Source organism: Canis lupus, chromosome 23 (assembly GCF_048164855.1).
Source record: "Canis lupus baileyi chromosome 23, mCanLup2.hap1, whole genome shotgun sequence".
In the NCBI taxonomy this organism is placed as follows: Eukaryota; Metazoa; Chordata; class Mammalia; order Carnivora; family Canidae; genus Canis; species Canis lupus.
The window spans coordinates 31,659,543-31,686,562 of record NC_132860.1 but is presented as its reverse complement, the minus strand read 5'-3'; the positions used below and the strand labels follow the sequence as shown (position 1 = coordinate 31,686,562).

Below are 27,020 nucleotides of genomic sequence, written 5' to 3'. Positions count from 1 at the left end.
GGATATTTCATGTATTTTATAGCCATTCGTCCATTTGCCCTCTCTAAGACCCCACCTTTCTGATGAGTAGTGTTATATCCCTGGGTTTTTATAAGAAGAGGGAATTTTAGGAAATATTACAATAGTCTTTCTACTATTACACAGTCACCTACGTTAAATGATCCAAGAAATGTAATCCGAAGAGAAAAGCAGGCACTTTTGAGTCAGGCAGATTTGAGTTTGAATCCTCTCATTATCAGCTGTGAAACCTCTGGCCTGGTCCTCATCCACCAAGAGCAAGTTTCTAATCTCTCCAGCGGCGACAACAATACCCACTTTGCAGGGCTGTTGCAAAGAACCCGGAAGAACATTTATAAGGCAGCTAGTGCAGCATCAGGCTCAGAATACATGCTACTTCCCCAGTCTCTTACATTCCTTCTGTCCTCTGGGGGTTCACTCTGCCACACGCATACCAGAAACACCTCCTAACAACTCATCCAGGATGATTGACATATTACCAGTCGTGATGGATAAAGAACAGACTTGTTCAGGTCCCCCTCCCCAGCTCTGGGATCGGAATAACATAGATCAGGGGCATCCGTCAGACATTCAGGCCACACACGGCCTGCCTAGCCCAGTCGTTATAGAAGAGTTCCAGGGGAAAGCTACGTAGATGGATTTGCTGATGGTGGAATCATAGGAAAAGAGAGCCTGGGCCCTGCTTTCTTTGTAGAACAACGATCCTAAGTCCTGGACTTCATGCCTGGACTTCATTTATACACGAAATAGAATAGCTTAGTTTTTTTTAAAAAAAGATAGAGGTAGGTAAGTAGATAGATAGCTAGATAGCTAGACAGATAGTTGCTCAATTTGCTTGCTAGTAGGCCAGTAAGACTTAACCATTTACCTATTGTTAATGCTGCATGATTGACTTCCCTTGAGTCTCAGGCTGGCAGGCTCAGATCAGTCAGCGATTGTATCTGACACAGCGTGTAATTACGGATAGAATTTTGAGCTAATCCAGTTTCGTTCCCCTTAAAACTGCTCCCTTAAGCTGGAGTGTTTAGAAAGAATCATTGACAACAGGAAGATAGTAATCAAATTTTAATTTGCACTTGACTGACATTTAAGACCTGTCCAGTGCTCCAGTGCCAGCCCTTGAGCCCTGGGATTTCCACTATCACTTGCCCAGAGCTGGAGTTCAGTCATTAAGTGGTTGGCTTTCTGATCACGATGTGCCCACTATTAGAAAAGCATGGTCGTCTTGGTTAGACTCAGTCAGATGAAGACTGCCCACATATACACCACATTTAAAGGAAAATGAGACTGAAAAATAAATCACTAATTATGCTGCTCTCACAAGGGAATCTGGAGAGTATTACCATGAAAATGGGTCTAGGGAGGAGTTGAAGTTGGTGGATCAACCTTCATGTGGCTTTAGCTTTTTTGCCTGTACTTACATTGGGTTTCTTGTGTGCTCCCGAGCAGAAGTGTGAAGAAGGAATCTAGCATTGTGGTGAAGCAGACACACTGGTAATTATGCTCTCTTTGTATTTAGTTTGACTTTGTAGAGCTGCTGGATGGAAGAAGGCTCCTGACCCAGGAGGCACGGAGCCTGGAGGGACCCCAGCGCCAATCTCGGGGCGTCGTCCCCCCATCTAGTCATGAGACCGGCTTCATCCAGTATTTGGATTCAGGAATCTGGCATCTGGCTTTTTACAATGACGGGAAGGAGTCTGAAGTGGTTTCTTTTCTCACCACTGCCATTGGTAAGGAGCCTTCAGCCCTCTGGGGTCTGTGGGATCTTGTTTCTTTGGGAGGACTCTGGGGATTCTGAGGATTGGAGCCAGCAGGAGAATGTGTCTTCCTCACAACTGTCAATGCCACCTGGAGTCTGACATGAGTCCATCCCGACTGGGCTTGCTAGACAGGAATGGGAGTGGGAACCAGGGGAATGAGGGAAGGGAGGGGCTGGCAGGCCCACTGCCTTTCTTGTGTTATCGGTGGACCAGCTGCTACATTTAAAGACCAAGGGGGTAGAATTGACAATGAGACAGGAACCCTTCCTGATCAGCCACATGGAGGCAACATCTCTTTTCTTGTCACTTCTCTCCAACACCTGTATTTGTTTTTAGAGTTGCCTTGGCTCAACTCATTGATTTGTGATTTGGGTTTTTTGCTTTTGAGTGTGGCTTCTTGTGTATTTTGTTTTGGTTTTGGGACTAACTACCCATGGCGGGGTTGAGAAAAGAAGATGGAAGGCTCAGAAGGAGAATGAGAATGGCAGAGCAAAGGCCTGGATGAACAATGCAATCAGTCAGATTGGGGTTCTGTTGAGAACAGAGATGTCTTGATCTCTAACAGAGAGCGGACTCCAGTGTCTATAATGGTACTTAATGCCTTCTCTATCCCTCATCATAGAAGAGGGCCACAGCTGTCAGTTCAGACTGAGCCCCTAGGCCACCTCAAAAGCCCATAGGTGTCTGGGAGCCTGGCATCTTGTTCTAAGGAATTTCTCTTTACCTGCACATCCCATAGAATTTGTCTCCTCCTCAGATGGCCAAAGGACACAGTGGTCTCAGTGGTTCAGGTCAGAAAACATTCATTTTGCATTTATATTGGAAGCATTATGACATGGCCTGGAGACAAAATCCCCCACAGGAAAATAAAACTTACAGAAAATAAAACTCCACTAGCTAGAATGCTTGGAAGTAGGGCTTCTGCTTAATGAAAAGCTTTATGTGGTATAGAGTTCACCTCAAAACTCTGTCTTAGTCCTTGGCTGGGACTCTCTGTGACATGGAAAAAAGAATTGAATAAAGACCTCTGAATCTGGTCCTTGGTCCAAAACTCCTGCAAAATCCTGACTCTTCCTTCTAAACAGTAGTAATCCTTTTCAGGCCATTCTCCTCTCATTTGCAATTTTACCAATAGTGTCAGAGATTACCTTCCCATTAAATGCAGGTATGGTTGGGAATCTCTGGGTGGCTCAGCGGTTAGTGCCTGCCTTTGACCCAGGGTGTGATTCTGGAGTCCTGGGATCGAGTCCCATGTCAGGCTCCTTGCAGGAAGCCTGCTTCTCCCTCTGCCTGTGTCTCTGCCTCAATCTCTCTCTCGCTCTCTCATAAATAAATAATTTTTTAAAAATGCAGGTATGGTTGATACACTCCCTGCAGGCTCAGTGGCCTACCCCCTTGGCCAAATGAGGGCGGTGGAGGCCATCTGCCTGCAGGAGCTCTGCAGGAGGAGATACCGTTTTGTGCTGTCCTTGATTTGGAAGTGTGCGCCCTACCTGCTGGTCTCTGAGAGCCCAGAGGGCGAGAACTTTGACACAATTCTTCTCTGCCCCCTAAATAGGCAGCTGAGGCCCCAAGGCGCAGGGTCACCCCGTCGATAAGGGCGTGAGCAAGAGCATGGTGTTCATTCTGCTCAGCCTCCCCCCCAGCAGGACTGACAGCAGCCATGGCCCCGGGAGTCCTGGCTGCTGCCAGTTTCATCTTCTAATGCCTCTTTTTGAGGTGCACTGGAAAGCATGCTCAGTTCTGAATCTCTGCTGCTAACTGGGGTTTTGACCCTGCCCAAATCACTGAAGTTTTCCAGCTCCTGGTTTCTTGAGGGTCTGGATTTGAGACTGCTGCTGGGTGGTTCCTGGTGACCTGCAGGCTATCGGCACAGCCCCATCCCCTGTCACTGGAGAACCACTTGGCTTTGCCAGGCTCCAGACCCTTTTTTTTCTCTTTCTGGGCACAGTGGCTTCATTTGAAGGACATGGGTTATCAAGTCGTTAGTGGTGCCCAAGTTAAAGCATCATGGTCTCACAGCCCGATTTCACTTAGGCATGGTTTGCAGTCGTGCTTGCTCAGAACTAAGATCTCTTACAGTCAGAACCCTTTATTTTTAATAACTGAGCGTAAATATGAAAGGATATTAATATAAACCCCCAAAGAAAGCTACTTTTAATTAGATGTGCCTCTCAAAGAAGTAAGGTGTCGGTACAGTTTGGTACTTTTGCCAACTTCTGGCTTGTCAAAGTTTGCTAACCCATTTTGCCATAATTAAGGTAAGGACCTTGCTTTTTCCTCTAGTTCTTCTCTTCTTACGTTAATGATGAAGTCTGCTTTCACTTCCCTTAACCCTATAATATCTTTTAGAGCAGATAAGCTGTCCTGGGCTGCTTAGAGTAGTATAAACCCTTGGTGTCTTGTTAACATACAGATTCTACTTCAGTAGATCTGGGTGCATCCTTAGAGTCTACATTTCGAACCAACACCCGGTGATACCAATGCTGCTCATCTGGGGACCTCACTTTGAATAGGAGGGGGTTACAGTATCTTACGAATGGTCTCAAGCATTGCTATGCAAAGCAGCCACCCAGAGATCCACTTTAAAATTCAGATTCCTGGGCCCCATGCCCAGGAATTATGACCCACTGAGCCTTAGGTGGAGCCTAGATAATCCTGAGTCCAGTGATCTATCAACTAAGCTATGAGAACTGTTGCCTCACGAGCACAGCTTTCTCTTCCTTCCTCCCCCTACCGTCCCCCATTAGCTCTGTGACAATAGTCAGGTCACCCCTCTGAGGCTCATTTTTCTCCTATGGCAAATGAAATAACAATAGTACTCTGCAATCCCCATTGTGAAGATTAGAGCAGATACAAAATGCCTAGCACAGGCTTTGGCCCAATAAGCACCCAATAAATGGAAGCTCATTATATTCTTTTCCCCGCCTCCTTCTCCTTCCACCTTTCTCTTGCTGCCTTTTGGACTTGTCTGTCTTCCTTCCAGCTACAGTGATTGTTTAATGAATACCTTTTTTTCCCCCTTTAATTCAAAAACAGACAGATTCTGATGTTGCTATTAATCCCTCTCTCCCCAAGAGTCCATGGCATTGAGTCTCAGCTATCTGTGATTGTTACCTGTGAGCTCTGAGTTGTAATTTGTCTTGGCAGGTTAATTAAAAGTTTGGGTCTTGTTCTAGTGAACTCATTATGGTCCCAATATACAACTGTAACTCTCAGGTTTGCTTAACACACAAACTGGAATATGACTCTCCCTTCATTACATGTTGAAATGCAGATCTGGAATTTAAGAAGACCTGAGATGTCAGAATCCAGGGTATTTATGTCTGTTTGTAATTAAGCAACAGGGGAAATAATTGGGTTTAATTTAACAAATGGCTATATTGTGTACATTTTTGCTTTTCCCTCCTTTTAATGCAATCCAGCTGATGATTTTAAATTACACGAGTTTATCTTCTGCCTTGAAAAAAATGTAAAAGCACTTTAATAACTGTATACATAAATATATACACACAGAAACCTGATGTTGACTGCGCTCCCTCTGAACTAGATGCATTTACAGACACACACACATGCACATGTACAATACCCAAACCGAGCAAGTTTAGAATAAAACAGGGCATCTGTTTTTAGAAAGAACAGTTTTCCCCCTACATGTGGAGATCCAGAATTTGAAGGTCATGTTGTTTCTGGTCCTGGCTCTTCTGGGAGTGAGCAGCCTTGCTGACCCTAAGTGTTGAGTGAAGCAGGCTGATATCTACCAGTAGCTGAAATATAATTCACTAGTACAGTTTACAAAGGGCTTTAAATATATTCTTTAAGCCTCTAGATAACTCAGTGAGGTGATTATTCTTATTTTTACGATCACCCTCTATTGCCAAGGAGGAAATTAAGGTTCAAGGGATGGCAAAAAGAAAAGCTAGGACTTGAATTTATATCTTGCTGACTCCAAGCTTGGGCTCCTCCTTCCTTAGCATTCAGCCTCCTTTCCAGAATCAGTTCAGGTTTGGAGTGTGACACCCCTCTTTCCCACCTATCTATTCATTCAACACATACTTAGAGCGTACCTACTGTGTGCTGGGGACTACACTTGGCTCTTGCTGCATGTGCTTTCATCCTCACAAGAACCTTAGACTCTACGAGGTTGATCTAAACTTTACAGACGAAAAAATTGAGGCTTGAAGAGGTTTTTTTTTTAAGATTTTATTTATTTATTCATGAGAGACACAGAGAGAGAGGCAGAGACATAGGCAGAGGGAGAAGCAGGGTCCCTGCAGGGAGCCCGATGTGGGACTTGATCCCAGGACCCCAGGATGCCCTGGGGTGTCCACTGAGCTACACAGGTGCTCAAGGCTTGGAGAGTTTAATTGGCTTTGCCCAAAGTCATGCAGTTGGCAAGGGCAGGGTTAGGAGGGAAACTTGCTCCCCAAATCCTGCTCTCTCTCCCCACTCTGCCCCACAGTAGCTTACTCTGCTGTGACACTATTAAATATTTTATTTCCATTTGTATTATATGGAATTTAATTTCCCTTTTATTAACTTGCTTCCAATATAAGTAAGCATCTTACATTAACCCAGGAAAGTTTCCTTGCAAAGTCATTAAAAAGACCATGGGGGAGGGGGGGGGCAAGACCTCCCAGCATCCTAAACTTTAAAAATAAAAATATCTTCATATGCATTGCTTGCAGCCCCCAGCCCTAACAAGTCAATGATGCATTGTTTTGGAGAGCATCTTACATTTTAGTTTTGGTTGATGCCAAGGTGTAAAGGACAGATCAACCTGATATTGTGGTGTTGATGAGCCACGGCTGGAAAATAACAGATTCCCCACAGTGGATTTAGAAACGCAGAGGAAAGAAATGAGAATCATTGGTAGCAAACATAGAACCTGGCGATTTTTATGACAAACATACCCTGGTCTTCCTAGTCTTGGACATCCATGCTAATTAAAGAGAAACCTTTTGTTCATGTCCAGGAAGCTGCCATACATCCCCCTCTGTCCAGGGACTAGAAGCAAATTTAGTCTCTCTCTCTTCCTTGTTCTCTTTCTCCAACAAGTAGTAGGTTCCTGCTTTTTCCCAAAATGCCGTAAGGGCTGGAGGAAAGCAAGGGTGTGTCCAACTGGATGGACCAGGGAGGGCTCTCTGGAGCAACGACATTTGATGGGATCTTAAAGGATGGATGGAATCTCCACTTTATTTATTTATTTATTTATTTATTTATTTATTTATTTATTTACTGGAAGATCACACCTCCTTTTTTTTTTAAGATTTTATTTATTTATTCACGAGACACACACACACACACACACACATCCACAGAGGCAGAGACACAGGCAGAGGGAGAAGCAGACTCCATGCAGGGAACCCAATGTGAGACTCGATCCTGGGTCTCCAGGATCACGCCCTGGGCCGAAGGCAGGCGCTAAACCACTGAGCCACCCAGGGATCCCTGGAATCTCCACATTTAAAGGAAGAAAAAGAAAATAGGAGGGGAGCAGACATTGTTGAGTTCATTCCAGGCAGTTAGAACAGCATGAGTGAAAGGTAGATATGTGGAAACTGAAGCTGGCTGCAAGAAGCCAGAAGTTCTGTGTGACCAGAACCCCGGATACCTCAGGAGGGATCAGGGAGTTAGTGGGGAGAAGCTGGCATCCTCCCTAAGGCAGAGTTCACTCCTCATGTATTAGGTGCCGTTGTGGGCTTTTGAGCAAGGGAAGAAGACAAGGAAAGCCAGAGGATTTATCTCACGGGGCCCAGAACAAGAGTTCATTAATTTATATAACCAGAGGAAGTTGCTGGGATTGAGCTTTGTGGTTTCATGAGAAAAAGAAGGGAGGGGGAAGGGGGGGGATCCAGGAAGGACAGGAGGCGTGGGTCAAGGCTGCTGGTGGTAGTTTTATGTGCTGTGCCTATTCCCCGTTCCTTCTTTTCGTAGACGCAAAGACTTTCACATAAGCTGCTGTCTTCCAAGGATAGTCAAAACTGGGTCCTTGATAATCTTCCAGACACCCCCGGACAGTACCATTGCTCTACTTTTCCTCTGCTTTGATCAGATAAGCCTACTGTTCGTTACCCTCTGAGTGCATTTGCAAGCATCTAGAGAGAAAAAGCCCTGACATCATATAGTTCTACCTTGCGTAAAAACCTGCACGACTTCAAAGAAAGGACTAAGAAAAGTGATTGCAGAATGAGTTTCGGTTTTTAATAAGCCCTGCCCCCACCATTCCCCACACCCCCTTCCTCTGAGTCATAAAATATAATACAGCGGTGAGGTATCGAGGTCTCTCGGCAATCCGCTAACCTTCTTGTAAATGACATTGGCAGCACTTTGTGAAATTTCCCCTAGAAACACGTCTTTGGAAAAGTGCCCTGTGAGTTCACCTCTCCCCGATAACAGCGATTTGTTCGGAGCAGTCTGGTATAAGCGGAATGAAACCCGTAGGCCGAGGGAGAGCTCAAGTCAGCACGCTGGGGACAGACGGTGGCAAAAATCTGTTTCGTGGCAGAGAGCTAGGAATATCCGAGTGCTCCACCCGCAGACTGGGGACTCGCCCTGCAGGCAGCTGACCCTGCTCCCCCAGGACCAACCGGGGGACAGCACCCCCCGCCCCTTCCCCCTATTCTCTCCCCGCCCCTGGGTCTGCCTTGGACTGCCGAACCTTCTGAATTTTCTGGGACCTGGGACCTCAAGGGCAAGAAAGAAGACAGGATAGCTCAAGGACACAGGAGGTACCAAGGAGTAAAGCTCGTCTCCTGTGAAAATGGTTGGAAATGTGCTTCGTGTGCCAATAACGACATCACAGCCAGCGGGGCTCCGGCGTTCTCACGCACACTCGGTCTAGGGCGCCCATCCAGGGCCGGTACAGCATCCAGTGGTAGAGTCAGGGACCCGCCCTTTCCACCCCTTGCACCCTGTTGTCCTCAGCTCTGGCTGCTGTTTTCATGCCCATACCCTTGTGGTCCTAGCGTGGCTGCCACAGCTCCATGACTCGTCTGCATATCAGGCCGGGAAAAGAAGAAAGGAGAAGGAAGCAGGGAAGCCACATTCTTCTTAAAACATCCAGCTTACATTTCTTTGGCACAGCTGCATCGCTTTGACACTCAGAGCTGTGAAGGAGCCTGAGGAAACAACCATTTGTAGCTTACCACATTGACACTCTAATCAAAATTAGGGTTCTCTGGGAAAGAGGGGGGAAGTCTGTCATAGGCTTCACTGAGTCCATTTAGTTCAGCAGTTACCCACTGCGAGCCCCTTGGTGTGTGCCAGCCCCTAGCCTGGGCATTTAACTGCAGCCATGAGGCAGACACAGTACTTGGCCTTGAGATTCTCATGAGCTAGTAGTATGTGAGGCTGAGATTAAGGAGAGGCCACCCATGTCCCGGATGGGGAGGGAAAAGGCTTAGTTCAGTCTCTTTACAGCACCAAGGAACTAAGGACTCTTGTATTACTCCTTGAAGCCCCTTGCATGATGCTTTGAAAGGGATGGACAGGGGGCACCTGGTGGCTCAGTGATTGAGAATCTGCCTTTGGCTCAGGTTGTGATCCCGGGGACCTGGGATGGAGTCCCCGCATTAGGTTCCCTGCAGGGAGCCTGCTTCTCCCTCTGCCTATGTCTCTGCCTCTCTCTGCGTGTCTCTCATGAATAAATAAATAAAATCTTTTTTTAAAAAGTGGAGAGGAATTACAGGATGAGCAGGTCCAGAGGGGTTGCAGGCAGACCTAGACACTATGTTCATTCTCTCATTCAACTAGTATTTACTAACTGCCTTTACACACCATGTCCTGAGCAGGCATTAATATTAGTCCATGGTATTTAAAAAATAGTCATGCTTCCTGCCTTTGTGTCATTTATAGATATGCTCAAGACAGTTTGAGATAGTCTTAAGTTTAAACACAGTCATCAAATATATATGTAAACAGGTAATGGTAAATGGTATATACTTATTGAGGCAAAGAGAACAAAGTACTCTGGGGAAACAAACAGGAGACTTAATTTAGATTGCTGGGGCGGAGGTAGGAATACGAATTGTTTAGATGAAGGTTAGGAGAAGGAATATACCAGCAGAGGCAAGAGCATGTGCAAAGGCCCTGGGATAGGCAACAGCTGGAAGTCCTCAAGGAACTTTAAGATGATCACATTGTGGGGCGTAAGGATGGATCAGAGGGCCAAATGGTTTTGGATAAGGCTGGAGAGGTGCCAGGAGCCAGACTGTACAGGGATTTAAAATGGCATGTGAAGAGTTCTGTTTTCTAATTTATCCTAAGGGTAATGGGAAGCCACTGTGAGACTTTAAGCTACAGTGACCTAATCTAATTTACATATTTGAAAGTTTCTCAAGCTTTGGAGCTGTGACTCCAGTGAGGAGGCTGTGACAGTAGTCTGGGTAGGGACTCAGGCTGGAAGCCTTGGAAATGGGGATACAAATGAACACATTTGAGCTTGATACTGGTGCTTGGCAAACCCTAGGTACTAAGCTGATGTTTTCTGAAGGAAAAGATTAAAGCACGAGAGAAAGGGTTGAGAAATGGTCTGTTTCAAGGGCAAGTAAAGCCATGCAGCTGGAAAAGGAGCCTGTGAAGGTCAGAGAGCTGGAGGGAGAGAACCAGAGGAATGTGCTGGCAAGGTCAGTAGACAGAGTCCAGGTATTTGAGGACAACTGCTTCCCCCATTTCATCATTTCAGCCATCTTCCTCGATCCATAGCCAGAACTTCCACTCACTCTTGGCTAATGTTTCTGCCACTTTGAGATACAGAATGCCAAGAGCCTTTGCAAGCCATTTATTTTATTTTTTATTAGAATGTGTGCACGTGCATGAAGACAGGGGGAGGGGCAGAGACTGAGGAAGAGGGATCGAATCCTAGGCAGGCTCCACATTCAGTGCAGAGCCTGACACGGAGCTCAGTCTCACAACCCTGAGATCATGACCTGAGCCAAAACCAAAAGTTGGACACTTAACCAGCTGAGCCAACCAGGCACCCCAAACCTGTTATTTATTTAAATCACACTTTTAGGGGACGCCTGGGTGGCTCAGTGGTTAAGCATCTGCCTTCAGCTCAGGGCGTGATACTGGAGTCCTGGGATCAAGTCCCACATCGGGCTCCCTGTGTGCAGCCTGCTTCTCCCTCTGCCTGTGTCTCTGCCTCTGTGTGTGTGTGTGTTTCTCATGAAAAATAAATACATACATACATACATACATACATACACACTTTTAATGATAAGAAAATGGAGGCTTAAAGAAGTCATGTGCTTTGTCCAAGGACACACGGCCTCTAAGCAGCAGAGTGAGGATCACTGCTCTGTGGATTGAGTGCCAGTTCTATGCCAGGCACTGTACTGGGGTGTTATCATTCAGTTCCCAAACCACCTGTGATGTTAGATTATGTGTGTTCCCACGTTATAGGTAAGGAAACGAGACTCAGAGATGGAATGCTGTTTGCCAAGATCTCATACACAGGAAATAGCACGGCTAGGTTGGCAATCCAAAGCCCATGCTTTCTCCTGTATCTTAGTGACCAGGTTTCTAATGTGTGATGACATCCACAGGTGTGCCTCCACACGCTCACAACGATCATCAAGATAGATAGGGTCTTAGAGATGATGGTATTCACACCTCCTAGATTCACACACAGTGTGCCCAGCAGTGTGCCCGCCATCAGCAGCTGCAGAGGACCCATCTGCCTTGCTCTATGTATCCTGACCTGTCTTTAGTCCTGCCAAAGGAACCCCTACTCCAACCTCTGTTCAGATGAAGTTTCTGATAGAAGATATTTCTCTCTTGATGGTTTAGTTTTTGAGGTAGTGATGGTTTTGTTTTTATAAGTGATGACTTAATTTTTTATATTCTGATAGCTCTTTTCTCACAGTTGATAAAGGCAGTTACTCATCCTCATCTCGCCAGCTGGCGTCTCTACTACAGAGCAGTGCCTTTCAGAGGACTCTCACCCAGTGGTATCTTTTCTCTTTCCCTTTGCGATATCACTGATACACAGGACCTGATGGAATATGTGGCCCCCAGTTCTGTAACACTCTTTTAGGAATAACCCTAACCAAGTCTGAGGTTGGTGGCAGATAGTTGAAATTGTCACTGTGGTCAGAGAAGTGGTGTGGCCTAGAGATAGGACAGAGGCTTTGGAGTCAAACAGACCTGAGTTTGAATTCTGACAGTACTGTGTATAAGCTGTGGGACTTTGGCTAAGTCTGAGCCTCACCCAACTCACCTGTAATTAGAAATAAAGCTGACTTTAGGGAGTCTGAGAGTGACATGAAAGCATGTAATTCATGGTACATTCTTTGCATGTTTTAAGTGTCTCTTGTTCAACATTTGCTGATCATCTGCTTTGCTAAGAGCTAGAGATTCATCAGTGAATAAAAAGGATGCCTTGCCCTCTGAGAGCCTATAATCAACTTGGAGAGCTGACCCTTTCATAAATAACTCCAATGCAGTGTAGTCCGCACCAACAGAGAGGTCTGCGCGAGTTCCCATGGCAGCAGAGAGGAGGACAGTTCCCCCTGCCAGGGAGTTGCAGGAGGAGGTAGTGAAGCATAAAGCACTTGCACTAATAAATGTGCTGAGTGAGCTGGGAAGCGGTATACAAGTTATGGGAATATAGAGAAAGAGCTACTCGGCAAAAAAGAGAAATTGAGATAAGATGGTAACTATTGAGATAAGAGATAACCACAGAGGACTGGGCAGGAAGTAGTCTGTGACAGTGGCTCACATGAGGACACGAAGCCAGGTCTTCCGAATACAATCCCCGTGACCTCTCCTGAGCCCAGTTGCCTGGCATAGTACTCTGAACATGGCAGACCTTCGCCAGATGGACAGTGAGCACCAAGTGGAAAGGTCAAAGATCACAGATGCTCCCTGAAGCCTAGATCCTTCTTCCATGGACATGAACTTTATGTGAGCAGCTCTGAAGGAAAGAAGCTCCAACTGCCAGTTCACGGTGCTGCCAGGCTCTCGGTTGAGGGATGTTTTTTCTGTCCAGGGAGACCTCTGCATTACAGAGCTGCTGGATTCAAGGGGCAAAGCAGCTCTCAGACTGATTCAAGTCTTAGGGTCTTTTTGTGCCAGAACTGCTGCAGCTCAAAAATGGAAATGTGGGTTCCAGAACATTCCAAGGCACTAACTGTCACTTGTTCTTTTTTTTTTTTTAAGACTTTATTTATTTATTCATGAGAGACACAATAAGAGAGAGAGAGGCAGAGACAAAGGCAGAGAGAGAAGCAGGCTCCTTGCAGGGAGCCCGATGCGGGACTCCATCCTGGGACTCCAAGGCCACGCCCTGGGCCGAAGGCAGGCACTAAACTGCTGAGCTATCCAGGGATCCCCCACTGTCACTTGTTCTTATAAACTGATCTGCCAGTTCCACAGGAAACTTCTCAAATGTCCCATTTTCTAGTTCCAGGTCTCATCAGTTTTGTAAACTCGCCCCAGCCTCTCCAAACTATTTGGCTAAATGAATAGTAGTAATAGCTATTATTTATTCAGTGCATACTGTATCTCAATATATCTTAGATGCTTTACATAAACTATTTCGGATGCTTACAATAAGCATACAAAGTAGGCATTTTTCCCCAGAGGGAAGTGGAGCTCTGAGGGTCTAAATGTCTAAGCTGAAGCCCCATACCCAGTCAGTGAGGAGCTTGAATTCGAATCCAGGTCTGTCTGGCCCCAGTGCCCACACTCTTTCACACCATGCCTCTGTGGAAGAGTACCTGATGTATCTACTGTGAGTGGGTAGAGGGCATGAAGGGGATGGTTCTCAGAGATGAGCTCATTGTCCAGCTTAGGGACAACTGGGACAGCTTCATAGACCAGTTTAGAAGTCTGGTTTTGAAGGCAGTGGGGAGCACAGGACAGTTTTTGAGCAAAGGTATAGCATGATTCAGGTCTTGGATAGATCTCTTCGGCAGTGGTATATACCAATGGGTTGGTTTCTCAGATGAAAATAGGGAGACCAATTGGAAAACTGTTTCAGTAACCAGTAGGGTTAGATGAGGGAAAGGGCCTGAATTGGAGCAAATTTCACTGCTTTGTATAAAGCAGGGGATGCATTGCAGGACATTATAGGCTGGTTTTCTTGACCACTTGTATTTTAGCTGTAAGGGAGAGGCAGGAAGTTTCAATCTTGGAGCATGGATACATAGTGATAGCATTAATTAGGTAGTGAGGAGGAGGAGGAGTTGGCTTGAGGGGAAGGAAGTACAGGGGGTAAATTCACATTAGATTTGAACTAAGGGGCACCCTGGGTGAGTCAATGGTTGTGTGTCTGCCTTTGGCTCAGGTCATGATCCTGGGGTTCTGGGATCGAGTCCTGCATCAGGCTCCCCACAGAGACCCTGCTTCTCCCTCTGCCTATGTCTCTGCTGCTCTCTGTGTCTCTGTGTATCTCATGAATAAATAAATAAAATCTTTAAAAAAAAATATTTGAACTGCTAATAGGATTTCCAAGTGGATGTTAGTTGTTGACAGTCAACGGGCAGATGGATAATAGATGTTGACCTAGGGATAGCTCTGACCTGTAGACAGATGCCCAGTGGGCATCATCTGTGTGGAGGTGAGAGGAAACAAGTGGGAGGGGAAAGTATTGAGAAGCAGGGAGTCAAGGATGGAACCCCAACACTCAGAGGGTGGGCAGGGGAGATGTATAGAGATTAGCTTTAGAGAAAAGGTAGGGAGCCGATGACAAAGAAGCTGTTGGATTTGACCATCAGAGGGTCATTGGCAACCTCAGTATGCGTGGGTTCAGCCCCCAGTTGCAGGCGGAAGCAGGGTCATTACGAGTTCAGAAGTGAGTGAGAGGCGTAGAGTAGAAGCAATTCCTTCTAGACAGAACAGGGAAGGAGACAGATGGGAGTAACCTGAGGAGGAGGCAGGTTCATGGAAAGGTTTATACAAGGTGGGGGGAGCCTTGAATGTGTTGTCAGCTGTGGGAAAGGAGCCAGGGAGAAGATGGGGAGCCTGGGAGAGAGGGGAGATGATTAATGAAACGAGGTAGGAGACACAGAGTAGAGGGCAGATGTAGAAGGACCAGCCCTGGGAAAAGAGGAAAGACCCCACTTCCTGTGGGAGAGGAGAGGGCCATGGGGATGAGACAAGGTGAAGTTAAGTTTGAAGGTGGAGAGGAGTAGAATACAGGCAAGGGTCTGTGTTGACCTTGGGTTCAGCTGTGCTTTCTAGAAATGGATTGTCTTACTAGGTAAGCCCTTTGTGGCCTGAACCGTATGTGTTCCCTTCCATGTAAGGCAGACTGAATCCAATCAATTATATTATGTACAGTGGCAGTAGAGAGAGGGGTAATGTGGCTTTAGTGGTCAAAAAGTAGATCTGAACCCAGATGGCCTGGTTTGGATCCAGTCTCTGCCACTTATTAGCAGTGTGACCTTGGGTGAGATAGATAGCCCACCAGTGCCTCAGTTCCCTTATCTGAAAAATGATGATATAGGTACGAATTTCATGAGGGTAATTTTGAGGACAAAATGAGTTAATATTGTTAAAATCTATGAACAATGCTGGGCAAGTGATAGGTGCTATGCAGGGTTTATTATTGTTATTGGCAAGAATAGTCTCTGATGTTTTTCAGGGCTTGCAGGGTCCCGGTGTAATACATACATTATCTAACTTAAATTCTGTAACAGTCTCAGGGAAGCAGGAGTAATTATTATTTCCTTTATATAGATGAAGGAAAGAGTTTCAGAGAGGTTACCAAGTTGTCCCAGTCACACAAAGAGTAAGGGCAGAGCCAGGATTTGCATCTATGGCAGCCTGACTCGAGAATCCAGGCTGTTTCTACCCTGGCTTTTCTACCCTTTAACTGGGCTCCTCCCAAGTCAGGACCCACTGCCACTGGTACCCCTTATTTCCCCTGTCCCGTGGCAGCGGGTTCACAGGACATGTGCTTCATCAATCCTCAGCTTCTTGGGGCCAGAGAGTTTGTACCAAAGGGTCTGCATGCGGGGAGAGGGCTCCTTTATCTACAATTGAGCACAGATTTAAAGATGACAAATCTAGCAGAGATTTGGGCGGGTTTCTTGCTGCTTAAACAGAGCAGAGGACCAACTGTTGAAATGACAGGAGTATGAGTGTTATATGAAGGGTTATAAAAAAAATTGTAAGCCAGAAACCTCTGAACATCTGGTTTGAGTTTGAGTAGCTGCTAGTTCATGCCTTTATCTGAGCAGCTCTCATGTTCTGGGGATAATAGAAGCACAGTTTGTTTCATTCCTGGTTCATATTACACGCCAGCCTGATTTTTTTTTTATTTTATTTTCATCTGTGTCATAAGCCAAAGAATCCATGCAAGAGTGCAAGGGATGGACTGTATGTTTTGGACAAGCAAGAGAAAGCCCAGTGCACTAAAGCAGAAAGACTAGGGTGGTATTTTTCACAACTACAGTTTGCTTTTTCTCAAGCTTATAAAAGCAAGCTCTTCCTTAGAAACCTTTCATTTGGGAAATTGTTCCCACTACCATTATCTCTTTTTAAATGATAGGAGAGGAAGGTGAAATCTGTTAAACTTCTTCGGGGTGCCGTGTACTACACTAAGCATAATTTATTGACATTAATTCCTTTTAATTCTCATAACCAACCTGTGCCATTTGTTGACAGTACTAGGTCCTAAAAATCCTGGAAACAAAAGGCAAAAAGATGCATAGCATGACAAAGAATATTGACTACTAGTCAAAATCCAGTGCTTTCTGGTTAAATATAAGACAAATTTCCTTTAAAACCACTAATAAAGAAGGGTATAGCCATTAGTGAGCATTGTTTTACAAGCTCTGGTTTCTAACATAAGGCAGAGAATAGGAACAAGAGGTTGAGACAAAGCTATCATTATTCGTGAAGGATATGTTTATATTCCTAGAGAACCCAGAAATATTCATTGAAAAAACTATTTTACTTAAGAATTCAGAACTTGCAACTTGGGCACCAGATAGCTTTTCAAAAGTCAATATATTTCCCATAGACTTGAAATAACCAGGTATGAAATATAATAAAAAACGTCCCAGTCAAAAAAATCAATAAAAATTAAAATATCACTTAATGAGAACTACATGTGACCTGTGTGACAAAAACTGTGAAATTTTATTGAGAGCCATAAAACAGGACATGAATAATTAGGAAATATAGCATGTCCCTAGATGAGAAGGTGAAACACTCCAAATATGTCAATTTATAGGTTTAATGGAATGCCAAACCCAATCCTAAAGGGAATATAGAAGATGTGATTGAATGGTTTAAGGCTTCATCTGGAATAATAAACTGATGAAAGTATGGAAGATATTTTAAAAAAAATAATGAAAGATGCTCATCTTTAAAGATACGAACCTATCATAACTCTAAAAGAGAATAGGAGTCGAATAGATTAACAAAGTAAAACTGTCTTAGAAGTATTACAAGCTATATGTAAAGCTTTTAATATTTGAAATAAAAGGAAGAATTGCAAATTAATGGAGAAGGAAAGGCTTCATCCATAAGTGTTGTTAGAATAACTTGGAAAGGCTGCAAAGTGGCATTCAGAGGGGACAGATGTGGCCGAGAGACACAGAGAAGGCTTTTTGAGCCTTTGGGGTTGGCCTCATATTTAAAAATTGGATGACTTCCCATAAAGCTGTAGGTTTATGACTTACCTTTAAAACTTAGGAGACTGAATTCCTGCAGGAACAAGTCCCTGCCCTCTCAAAAACTCTGTAATTCACCACAGTCTGCACTTCATCCTGTTTTCTCACACCTGACCAGCTTTGCTTCTTTGACTTACCTGTGCTGACCCCTGGAGGAATTTGAATTTTCACCTTCTGATTCAGACTTCACTTCACACCATAGGCCCAAATAAATTCCAGATGGACTAAAGAGGTAAACACTTTGAAAGCCAAACGAAAAGAGGGTAAAGCCCAATGTTCGCATATCCCTGGCCTGGAGAAGGATTCCTCAGCTTAAAAGATTCACTAAAGGACCCACAAAGAAAAAAGACTAGCAAACATGTATGTAAAATTGTAAAGCTTCCATATGTCTTATAAGTCTTGTCAAAATAAGAAGGAAAATAGTAGCCTGGGAAAATATTTGAGGTAAATATGAGAGACCAAGGAGGGATTAATATCTATATTATGTGAAAGTACATATGCTGTGAAGAAAATTATGATCTCATAGATCAATGGCTAAAATTCACATGGAGAAAAGTTTCCAAAACTATATAGTATGCTGTAAACATACATGAAATATGTTTAAGCTCGTTAGTAATCTAAGAAGTGCAAATTAAAATAATTGTTTTTTCCCCCTAATAAATACCACCACCCCCCAGGTTAATACCCAGTCCTGCACAAGCTGCAATGAAACATACCCATATATATGACCAGTTGCATTGTAAATCAGTGCAGCCCTTTGGGAAAGTAAGTTGGCATTTTATATTAAATCATAAAAATGTTCCTATTTTCAGCATCTGAGTGTCTTTCTTAAAGAAATAAGCAAAAGCTACTTGCTTATCTCAGCATTGCTTACAATTGTGAAATATTGGAAACAATCCAAGTTCTAATAATAAGAAAACATATAAGCAAATTATGGAATATTCACTTAATGAATATTACTCAGCCATTAAAAATTATCGCCATGAAGTGTATGAAACATAGGCAAATGCTTGTGATTTTCAGCCCCAGAAGGATACAGAAGTTATGTTTACAGCATGAACACATCTATTAGTAACAGTGTACTTTGTCTGCTCTGGTAGTCTGAGGCCGAACTGGAACTGGAACTCTAGGCTTCCACCTTGGAAACTGCTTTCCTCGCACCCTTCTTGCAAACCGAAGCGCTATTTACAGGGCGCCAGTCAGGGTTGCCTGTCAGGCTGGCCCTTGGAGTCTGGTGCTCTTCCAAACTGAGCCTAATGCAGGGTTTCAGAGCACTAATGATGGGGCTGTGGAAGGGACATGTCAGCCTCCTGACCTCCAAGACCTGGGGTTGTCTGCACCTTCCTCCTCTCCCTAGTTGGCACAAGTGGTAAAGTGAGCAAATCTAGAGGCCAAGAAAGGATCCGAGTTGAACCACACTCTGCTGGCAAATGCCAAGAGCGGCAGGTGCTATGGGCACACATGTGTTTTTTCAGCTCTCTGTGACACACCTAGATGCATATAAATATTTCCGTTGTTTTTTTGGTTTTGCTTTGTAAAGAATGCATTAAGTTAAAGCCGCTAACCATGAAGGCACACCGTGCTTTCCAAGTCAGCTTTGCTTGAGGGGGAAAGGCAGGACCCCAGGTGGTCCCTCCATCGTTAAAGCCTGGTGTTAAGAGAAAGCAGAGATGGCTTAGTGGGATTTTTTTTCCTTCAGAAAGAAAGCCTATCTTAAAGAATTGTGCGATTTGAAACCTGAGCCTGCCATTCTGTTTTCTGCATCCCCCATACCCAAAACGGACAAGAATTTTCCATGTAGCAGAGTTTACAATGACAGTAATAATCCCTTCTGTCAGATAGGACTTTTAGCTTACTGAGCACAATGACATGCAGGGTTTTCTTTGCATTTTTATTTAGATCTTTACAAGACAGTGAGGTAGGATGATTTTTGGATTATTGTCCCTATTTCGAAGAAGCAGCTGCTGGGGACCAGAAGTTAAGGTTCTTTTCTGAACCGCCCTTTTACTGGTCCAAGATCACACAGCAAGTATATGGGCAAGCCTGGGTTTCAATCCTGTTCTCCTGTTTGATTGACCCAGTTATTCATTTATTCTTACAAGCACACATTCACCTTTTCTGCACCTACTGTGTGCCATGCCCTCTGCATGGGCAGTGGTGACAACTGAGAACAAGTGTCTTGGGGACATGCAATGGTGGATCTCTCAGACTATGGCAAGAGGGACATTCATCAGCACTAGTGACTGTGATGAGTTATGAAGGAAAGGGGTGGAGCCTGTAGGAGCACTGAACAAGGGAGCTGACCTAACTGGGGCAGGGGACAGGGAATGCAGGGCATCTCAGCTGAGACCTGAGAAATTGAACAGGGTGAGCAAGGTGAGTGGCAAGTGGGGAGAAGGTGAGAGGATTTAAGACAGATGCCCAAGGACCACTAGCATTTCATGCATAGAGGAGGATCCAGAGAAGGAACGTGAAGATGAGTGGCCTAGTGGCAGAAATGTTGGAAAAAGTGTTTTTTGGGGAGCATCTGAGTGGCTTAGTGGTTGAGCATCTGCCTTTGGCTCAGATCATGATTCCAGGGTCCTGGAATCAAGCCCTGCATCTGGCTCCCTTCTGAGGGAGCTTCTCCCTCTCTCTCTGCCCCTAACTCGTGCTTTCGCTTTCTCTCTTTCTCTCTCTCTCTTTCTCAAACAAATAAAATCTTTAAAAAGAAAGAAAGGACAGACTAGAAAATCATCTCAAATACTATTGACAGGAACTTGTGGTTGAAGGTTATATATCTCTCCCTCCGGGGGTCCTACCCTAATGAGAGCACTGAGTTAAAACAAGGAGCAAACCCACAAGGACAAAAAGAATAAGAGACAAAGCCATCAAGAGATGTCAGCAGACTTCTCGAAAACAGCAAGTGGGTTGAATTAACAGCATGGAGAAAGCTCAATACTGAGCCTCTGCTGATTAAGATGTCAGTGAGAGCAGAGCCCCCAGAAAACCCCAGAAACAGGGTACCAGATGTAACAGAGGGCGGGGGAGAGGGGGCACAGTTGACATGTGGATAGGTTCAAGTCTCTGTGAGAGGTAAGCAGCGACAATTAGACCCTCAGGTCTCCCTCTCACACAGACAATCAAATTATCCATCAAGTGTATGAGTAGAATAAAGATGATAACAGCCTTGCAAGCTCCAAAAATCATACCTCCCATTCACCTTTTCTCAGGAAGCTACTGGAAAACGTATTCCCTCAAAACCATGAAGTAGACCAGCAAGAGGGGTCCAGGAAGCAAGGGGTTCAATTAATGAGAGAGGTAAAGAGAAGTCCCAGAATGATGGATATATAGCAGGCCCAGAAAACAAACAGACCAGACCACAGCAGGGCAGAGGGCTCAGGAGGGAGATCCCCAGGCAAAAAGAAAAACTGTGAGCCAGACAGATTACCTGGTATGTTCGACACATGGTAAATTCTATTTCAGAAGGATTTTCATTTTGCTGGAAAGTATGGGTAGAGTTATTAATAAAAACATAGGAAATAGAAGCAAAAAAAAATGATGGTTTTCTAGTAGATCACACCAGACGGGAGTAGCTAAGTGTAGTAGTAGGTAACACCAAGTATAGGCAAAACAGTAGCTGCATAAGCACATTATTTAGAAAGGAGTGCATTCTAGAAGAAATAGCCAAAAGAATTGAGACTAGTTGTCTAGGGTATGGCAGGCAGACATGCGTAGGGCAGAGGACTGCTATTTTCATCGTAGGCTCTATAGTATTGACTTTTTAAACTATGTACATGTATTACTTTGAATTAGAAAAAAAAATTAATGTTAGGTCAAGGAAGAAAGAGTTGAAAAGTGTCCACTGAAGGTAGTAATAGGAAGTTCAGCTCCCCCCACCCAGTTCTTTCCACATCTTCCCACTTAGCCTGGTCCATGGAGACCACTCATTGGAGAGTGAGTTCCACCTCTAGCATTCTATCCAAACCCGTGTGCATTTAGTTCACTCCAGTAAGAGAATCTGTTCTTTCTGTTTAGAGAGACCCAAGGTGAGGAGACCACGGTGATTGAAAGGTGTAGACAGCCCCTCAACCTGTCCATACAGTGTAATAATGGCTGGGAGAAGGAGTTTTGGAGTCTGTGAGAGCCTGGATTCAAGTTCCTGCACCTCCTCTGATTAGCTGAGTGGCCTTGGGCAAACGTAGCTGAGAAAACAAATCAGGCCGTGGCAGTGATAATTGGCCCAGACTTCCCTAATGAGGGAAAAAGGAGTTAGCGGGTGCAGGGCAGGCTCCCTGCCAAGTGCACGGGTAGATGGTAATATTATTGCTAGTGCAAGCTCTGCTATCCTATTTATTGCATCACAAGTTACACAGTTGTCCAAATTGAGGTTTGACCTTTTTATGCCCAACTCTGTTTACTCTGCTAAAAAAGCAAATCAATTAAAAACATATACGTTGGTTGTACTTTTTTTTTTTTTTTAAACCCCAGCATCAGAGCACAGTGCTGCTCCCTGCCACCAGCAGGCAGAGACACTGTCTCCACAGGTGCAGGGCTCACGACCAAGGGATCTTTTACTCCGGCCCCCAGAGAGACAGAAGGCCCAGCAGGGGGAGTCCGTTCCCCGGGAGGGTGCTCACGGTTCTCCCGCTTTCTGCTACATGCTTTGGAAGCCTCAAGACCCAGCAAACGCGGCACCAGCCCCCCTCAGCTGAAGTTTGACAATGAGCGGGGGCAGCTCCCACAGCTTCCTGCCCAGATGCGTGTGTGTGCCACGTGCATGCTCTGCCTTTGGGTACCGGTCCTACAGCGTGGCTGTGGCAATGGATCAGGCCCAGTCAGCAGAATAGGCCCCTCCTTGTTGTGGGCATAGCCCGGGTCCTCAGGGTGAGCAGTGGCCCAGGGAAGAAGCCCAGAGTTGGTCAGTGTGAAGGGGCTCATGGGAAATGTCCCCAGGGCTTCTGGGAGAGGCCTGACCCTCATAACCCATCTTTCACAGAAAGGGAGTAATGTTTATAGGATGTTTATCCAGGCATTGGGGGTCTGAGCCAAAAGGAAAAGGGAGCTCTTCCACTTGGGCACATTTGTGTGCCACACGGGGTCATGCAGGTGAAAGAAACATGCCGTCTCGGCTGGGTCTTCATGTGAGCCAGTGCTGTATGGAGATGCTGCTGGAGCATTCGTTGCCACTTTCCTATGCTGAGAGCCTGTCTTCCTCTTGTCCTGTTGTCATAAAGTGCACATACCCATGTGCACAGCACGTCTGAAGCCCTTGATGAGGGAAAAGTGAGCTGAAGTCAGCCAGGGGACAAGCCAGGAAATTCTAGCACACTGAGCAGGGTCCGTGGCCCTCTGGCCATAGTCACTCAGTTGCTAACATTATAACACCAACTGTGTGTCAGACACTTTGTAATCACTCCCATTTTATAGACAAGAAAACTTAGGCATAGAGAGGTGAAGGGACTTGCTCAAAGATCACACAGGAGGTGGCGGAGTGGGATGAGAATGCCCAGCGTCTCGCCCTAAGGTGTGTGCTCTTTCTCTTACATCACACAGCCTTCTGACTTGGCCTGTCTAAAATGGGTTTGCTTGGTTTGGTTTGGTTTGACTTGGTTTCGTTCCACCTACCACCGATGAGAGATTTACTGCAAGTTCCACAAAGTGCTTTACGCATTCTCAATTGACCCCCGATCTGCACAATGAGATAGGTCGGTAAGGACCCAGGATTGGGACCGTAGATGATTTGCCCAGGTTGCACAGCTAGTGAGAGTCAGAGCTGGAAGTCAGACCCAGGTCTGCCCGATAGCATGGCTCATGCTCCATCACAGGTCAGCAAGTTTCAACCAGTGAAGTCAGATTACGCAGGAATTATGTCAGGGTCCAGCCCTGAGGTGCCGAGGAGACTAGACTGAGCATAGGGAGGCAGAGCCACACCTGGATTGGTGCTCACACTGCAGCCCAGGAGACAAGGGGAAGGAACCGGGGTCCTAGGGAGAAGGCTGGCCAGCCGCAGGGGCTGCACACTAGTGCTCTGGGACCCCATGGGCTCTTCTCATCCGAGCATGCAGACAGCTGAGAGCAGGAGCTACAGTCTCCCTCTAAAACTCTCACTGGACAGAGACCAGGTAGTCCTAGCACATGAACCGGACAGCATGATGTTGGTCAGGGAACTAGGGAGACTGCCCCTCTAGGCCTGGCCCAGGCAGGGGCTAACATTTGATTATAACCTAGTATCATGGTGGCTTAGAGTCCTGCTGCTGCCAGAGAGTCAGAGGGGGGCAGAAGTTTCCATAAACTTTTCTCAACAGCAACTATTTCTCGATTGCTTGCAAGATACGTAGTTATTTGCTTTTGCCATTTGGGCGGTTTCTGCCTAGAGGCTGAGGCAGTGATCAGTCTAGATGGCTAGAACAGCTATAAAATATTTATCTCGAGCATATAATTGCATTACCATGATCTCTAATAGGATTTGGTGTCCAGCAGAAGTCCAGCTTGGCCTCTGGCCCGAAGACAGAGACCCACATTATTATGTTGAGTGTTACCTACTGGATAAATAAGAAAGAAATACTGTTCAAATCATTGTACAACTGACCGACACACATTATAGTTATTGTAAAGAAAAATCCACCAGAGTCTGAGAATTTATCCATCTTGTTACTCATTCTATTGTGTTATGTCCTGAAAGAAGTAATTCAGGTCCATAATTCACAGAAGCCATCCTGACAGCTCTTGCTAGAGAGAAGAGCTGGGAGTCTGCAGTGTTGTATTACTGCGGGTTCCCCAAACCCATGGTTAGTGCTGTTTGGGGGCAAGAGAGACCACTCGATGCAGGGTCTAGCTGAAGGTACCAGGCCTAGAGGAAGAGGAATGAAAATGAAGCTGCAGGTCTGGAAAAAAACTATAGAAATGAACTTTGGGAAAAAATATAAGTGAAAAGCAAATAAAAGGAAATCAGCAAGGAAGGAAACAGCCCAGACCCTACAAAAGGAACCCAGCCTTTGGATTTGAGGCTTCACACGCTTAAGGACACTAATTCAACCACCGGTTGCCCTTTGTCATTTGATATTTAACAAGTGTTGAGGGGGCAGCTCCTGCAGACAAGGCAGCATGCCAGTCCCTTGGGAGACATGGCCAAGATGAGGAATTGGAAATGGATTCCTTCCTCTCAAAGAATTTGCAGTCCACTAGGGGAAAAGAGCTATACTCATAAATAACTGGACTGCAAGGTAGAAAGCAGCAGGTGATAAGTGAAGGATAGAGGGAAATTACCATTAGGATTCAGGAGAGAGAGAGAGAGAAAGAGAGAGAGAGAGAGAAATTACCATTAGGATCCAGATGAGAGAGAGAGAGAGAGAGCTTTCTTGCTAGAAGGAACACAGGACGGCTTGAAGGATGGTCAGGCCCAGGACATGTGTATGGGGGCAGGAGGAGGGTTTCGCAGGTGCGGTCATCAGTGTTGGCACAAACAGGGACACTGGAAAGGGTGTATGGATTCTGGAAGGGGTGGGGAGCAATTTGGCAGCAGCACAAAGAGACCATGAGGAGGACCCTTGTGGCAAATAAGTTATTTTGGTAAGAGAAGTTGGAGCCTTAAACTCCTCTTTCGGGAATCTGTGCTTTTTCCTCTCTAACATGTCCTAAGGTGTACTTCTTGAGATTATTTTACATAATACATAGACAGCCTCTCTTTCAAAAATTATATCTTTGTTTTAGTATGCTAGAAAAAAAACATAATTAGGTATATCAAACTTATTTCAAATTTCTGTTTTGATTAAATTCAAGACAATAAATGAGCCAAAAATACTAACGGAATATTAAATGAAGAGTTTGTGCCTATGGCAACAGCATAAAGGTGGCACCCAAATAAATGACATCTAGAAACACTGCTCCAGGCCAGGGTCATAGATTCAGATGTCTTGGGGACCAAGCAGGTGACCACAGTGTCTGGGCCTCTCCTAAATGTGAAGAGATGGGTGCCATGCTGGATCTTCCAATTTTTCAGGAAAGGCCACCATTAAGATTTTTAATGAGCTCTCCTTTTTTAGAAATTCCGGCACCTAATTTAAAAATTTTAAACACTGTACAAACAAAAGTTTTCAGAGGCCTCCAGTTTGTGGCATCTACTCTGGATGCTGAGGAGCAGTGGCCTCAAGATACTCAGTTCCAGAGTGGCATCCCAGGCCTATAAGTATAGGGCAGAGGGAAAGGGACAAGGCTGGAGTTGGAAGTCCACTCAGAATGCAACACAGTGGTCCAGGCCAAAGGTCATACAGCCCAGACATTTCCATTTTCCAGGTGAAGTTCTGGTGCCATGGGCATCCTTAACCCGCAGGTCTCTAGATCATCTTTACATAGTTCTGGGCATTTTCAAACCAGACTGTGGTGACCTGGTTTTCTATGTCGCTTATAAGCAGTATTGAGCTTGGTGACAAGCCTGGATAAATGATTGGAGAATAATTAGCGGCATCCCCCACCCCACACCTCCTCAGAGCATGTTTCTGTTCCTCCATTGTCTGTCATCACAGAATAATTCAGCACAAAGTGATGTTCATTAAATGGAACTCTCTAGCCAGCAGCTGAGTGGAGCTTTTAAAAACCTGATTTCTTAAATAATTTGTTCTAAAGACAGACTTGACATGAAGTTGGCATGATGATCAGCAGGTCGCTGCGTGGGAGCAGCAAAGATGATTATTCTGAATCTGGCTCTGGCTCGACCCCCATCTTGCCCAGAACTGCTTTGCATTTCAAAAGGCTGCCTATTCTTTAAGAGCTATTCAAATACTACCTCTTGGAGGACCAGGCCCTCCTCTTTGGAAGTGGTCCACAAGTTATGGCATTCTTGCATAGTTTAGATCTCTCTATCCCCTCTGGCTTATTTTGATAGACCTGTGTGTAAAGTCTCAGCCTTCTCCAGACCACTGGAGTGGTATCCAGGATACCTAAGGGCATCAACATTAACCTAGGACCCTACCCCAGGCCTATGAAATGAGAAACTCTAGAGGCAGAGCCTAGCAGTCCATGTTTTAACAAGCCCTTCAGCTGACAGAGGCTAAAATGTTATCAGAGACTATACTAGGGACAGGAGTAAAGCAACATTTTCTGAACACCTTCTGTGAGCCAGGTTCCTGTCTACACACACACACACACACACACCCACACACACACACATGCACATATATACGTATACACAGACTCAGACATATGTAGTGGTTTTATTTAATCTTTGCAACAATTGTGTAAGGCAAGTGGTTTTCTCATTTCACAGATGAGTAAACGGAGACTTCAGACACCACATTCCCTGGGTGCATTTTAGTTCAAATGCTAGAGAGTGGGTCTCTGATTGATTGGCCCACATCCTCTGTGCACCAGGCCACATCATAGAGTGCCAGTCAGCCTGTGTACTGAGCCTGTTTGGGTCAGGTTCTTACCCCAGGCCAATCAGCTGTGGCCAGTGAAGAGATGGTGTCGTCTGGACCACTTGCCCTGGCTGCTTAGACCTGTGGGCTGAGCATTACCCGGGGAAGGAGCTGTCAGTGGAGGATGGATAGATCACTAAGGAAGGGAAAGTGTTTCCAAACACATGAACATGTACTTCTCCTTTGAAGGCACTTCTCTTCTTGAAGAGCACAGCACT

The 27,020-nt window shown here is 45.2% G+C and overlaps 1 protein-coding gene across 5 annotated transcripts in view; it reads left to right on the top strand.

Annotated features, from left to right (window-relative positions):
- TENM4 (teneurin transmembrane protein 4) overlaps positions 1 to 27,020 on the top strand; it is a 2,813,748-nt gene that overhangs the window by 2,627,056 nt on the left and 159,672 nt on the right. For all 5 annotated transcript variants that reach the window (XM_072794810.1, XM_072794811.1, XM_072794814.1 and 2 more), the window contains one exon: positions 1,538 to 1,748. In XM_072794810.1, the coding sequence (XP_072650911.1) occupies positions 1,538 to 1,748 (211 nt within the window). The remainder of the gene's footprint in view (positions 1 to 1,537; positions 1,749 to 27,020) is intronic.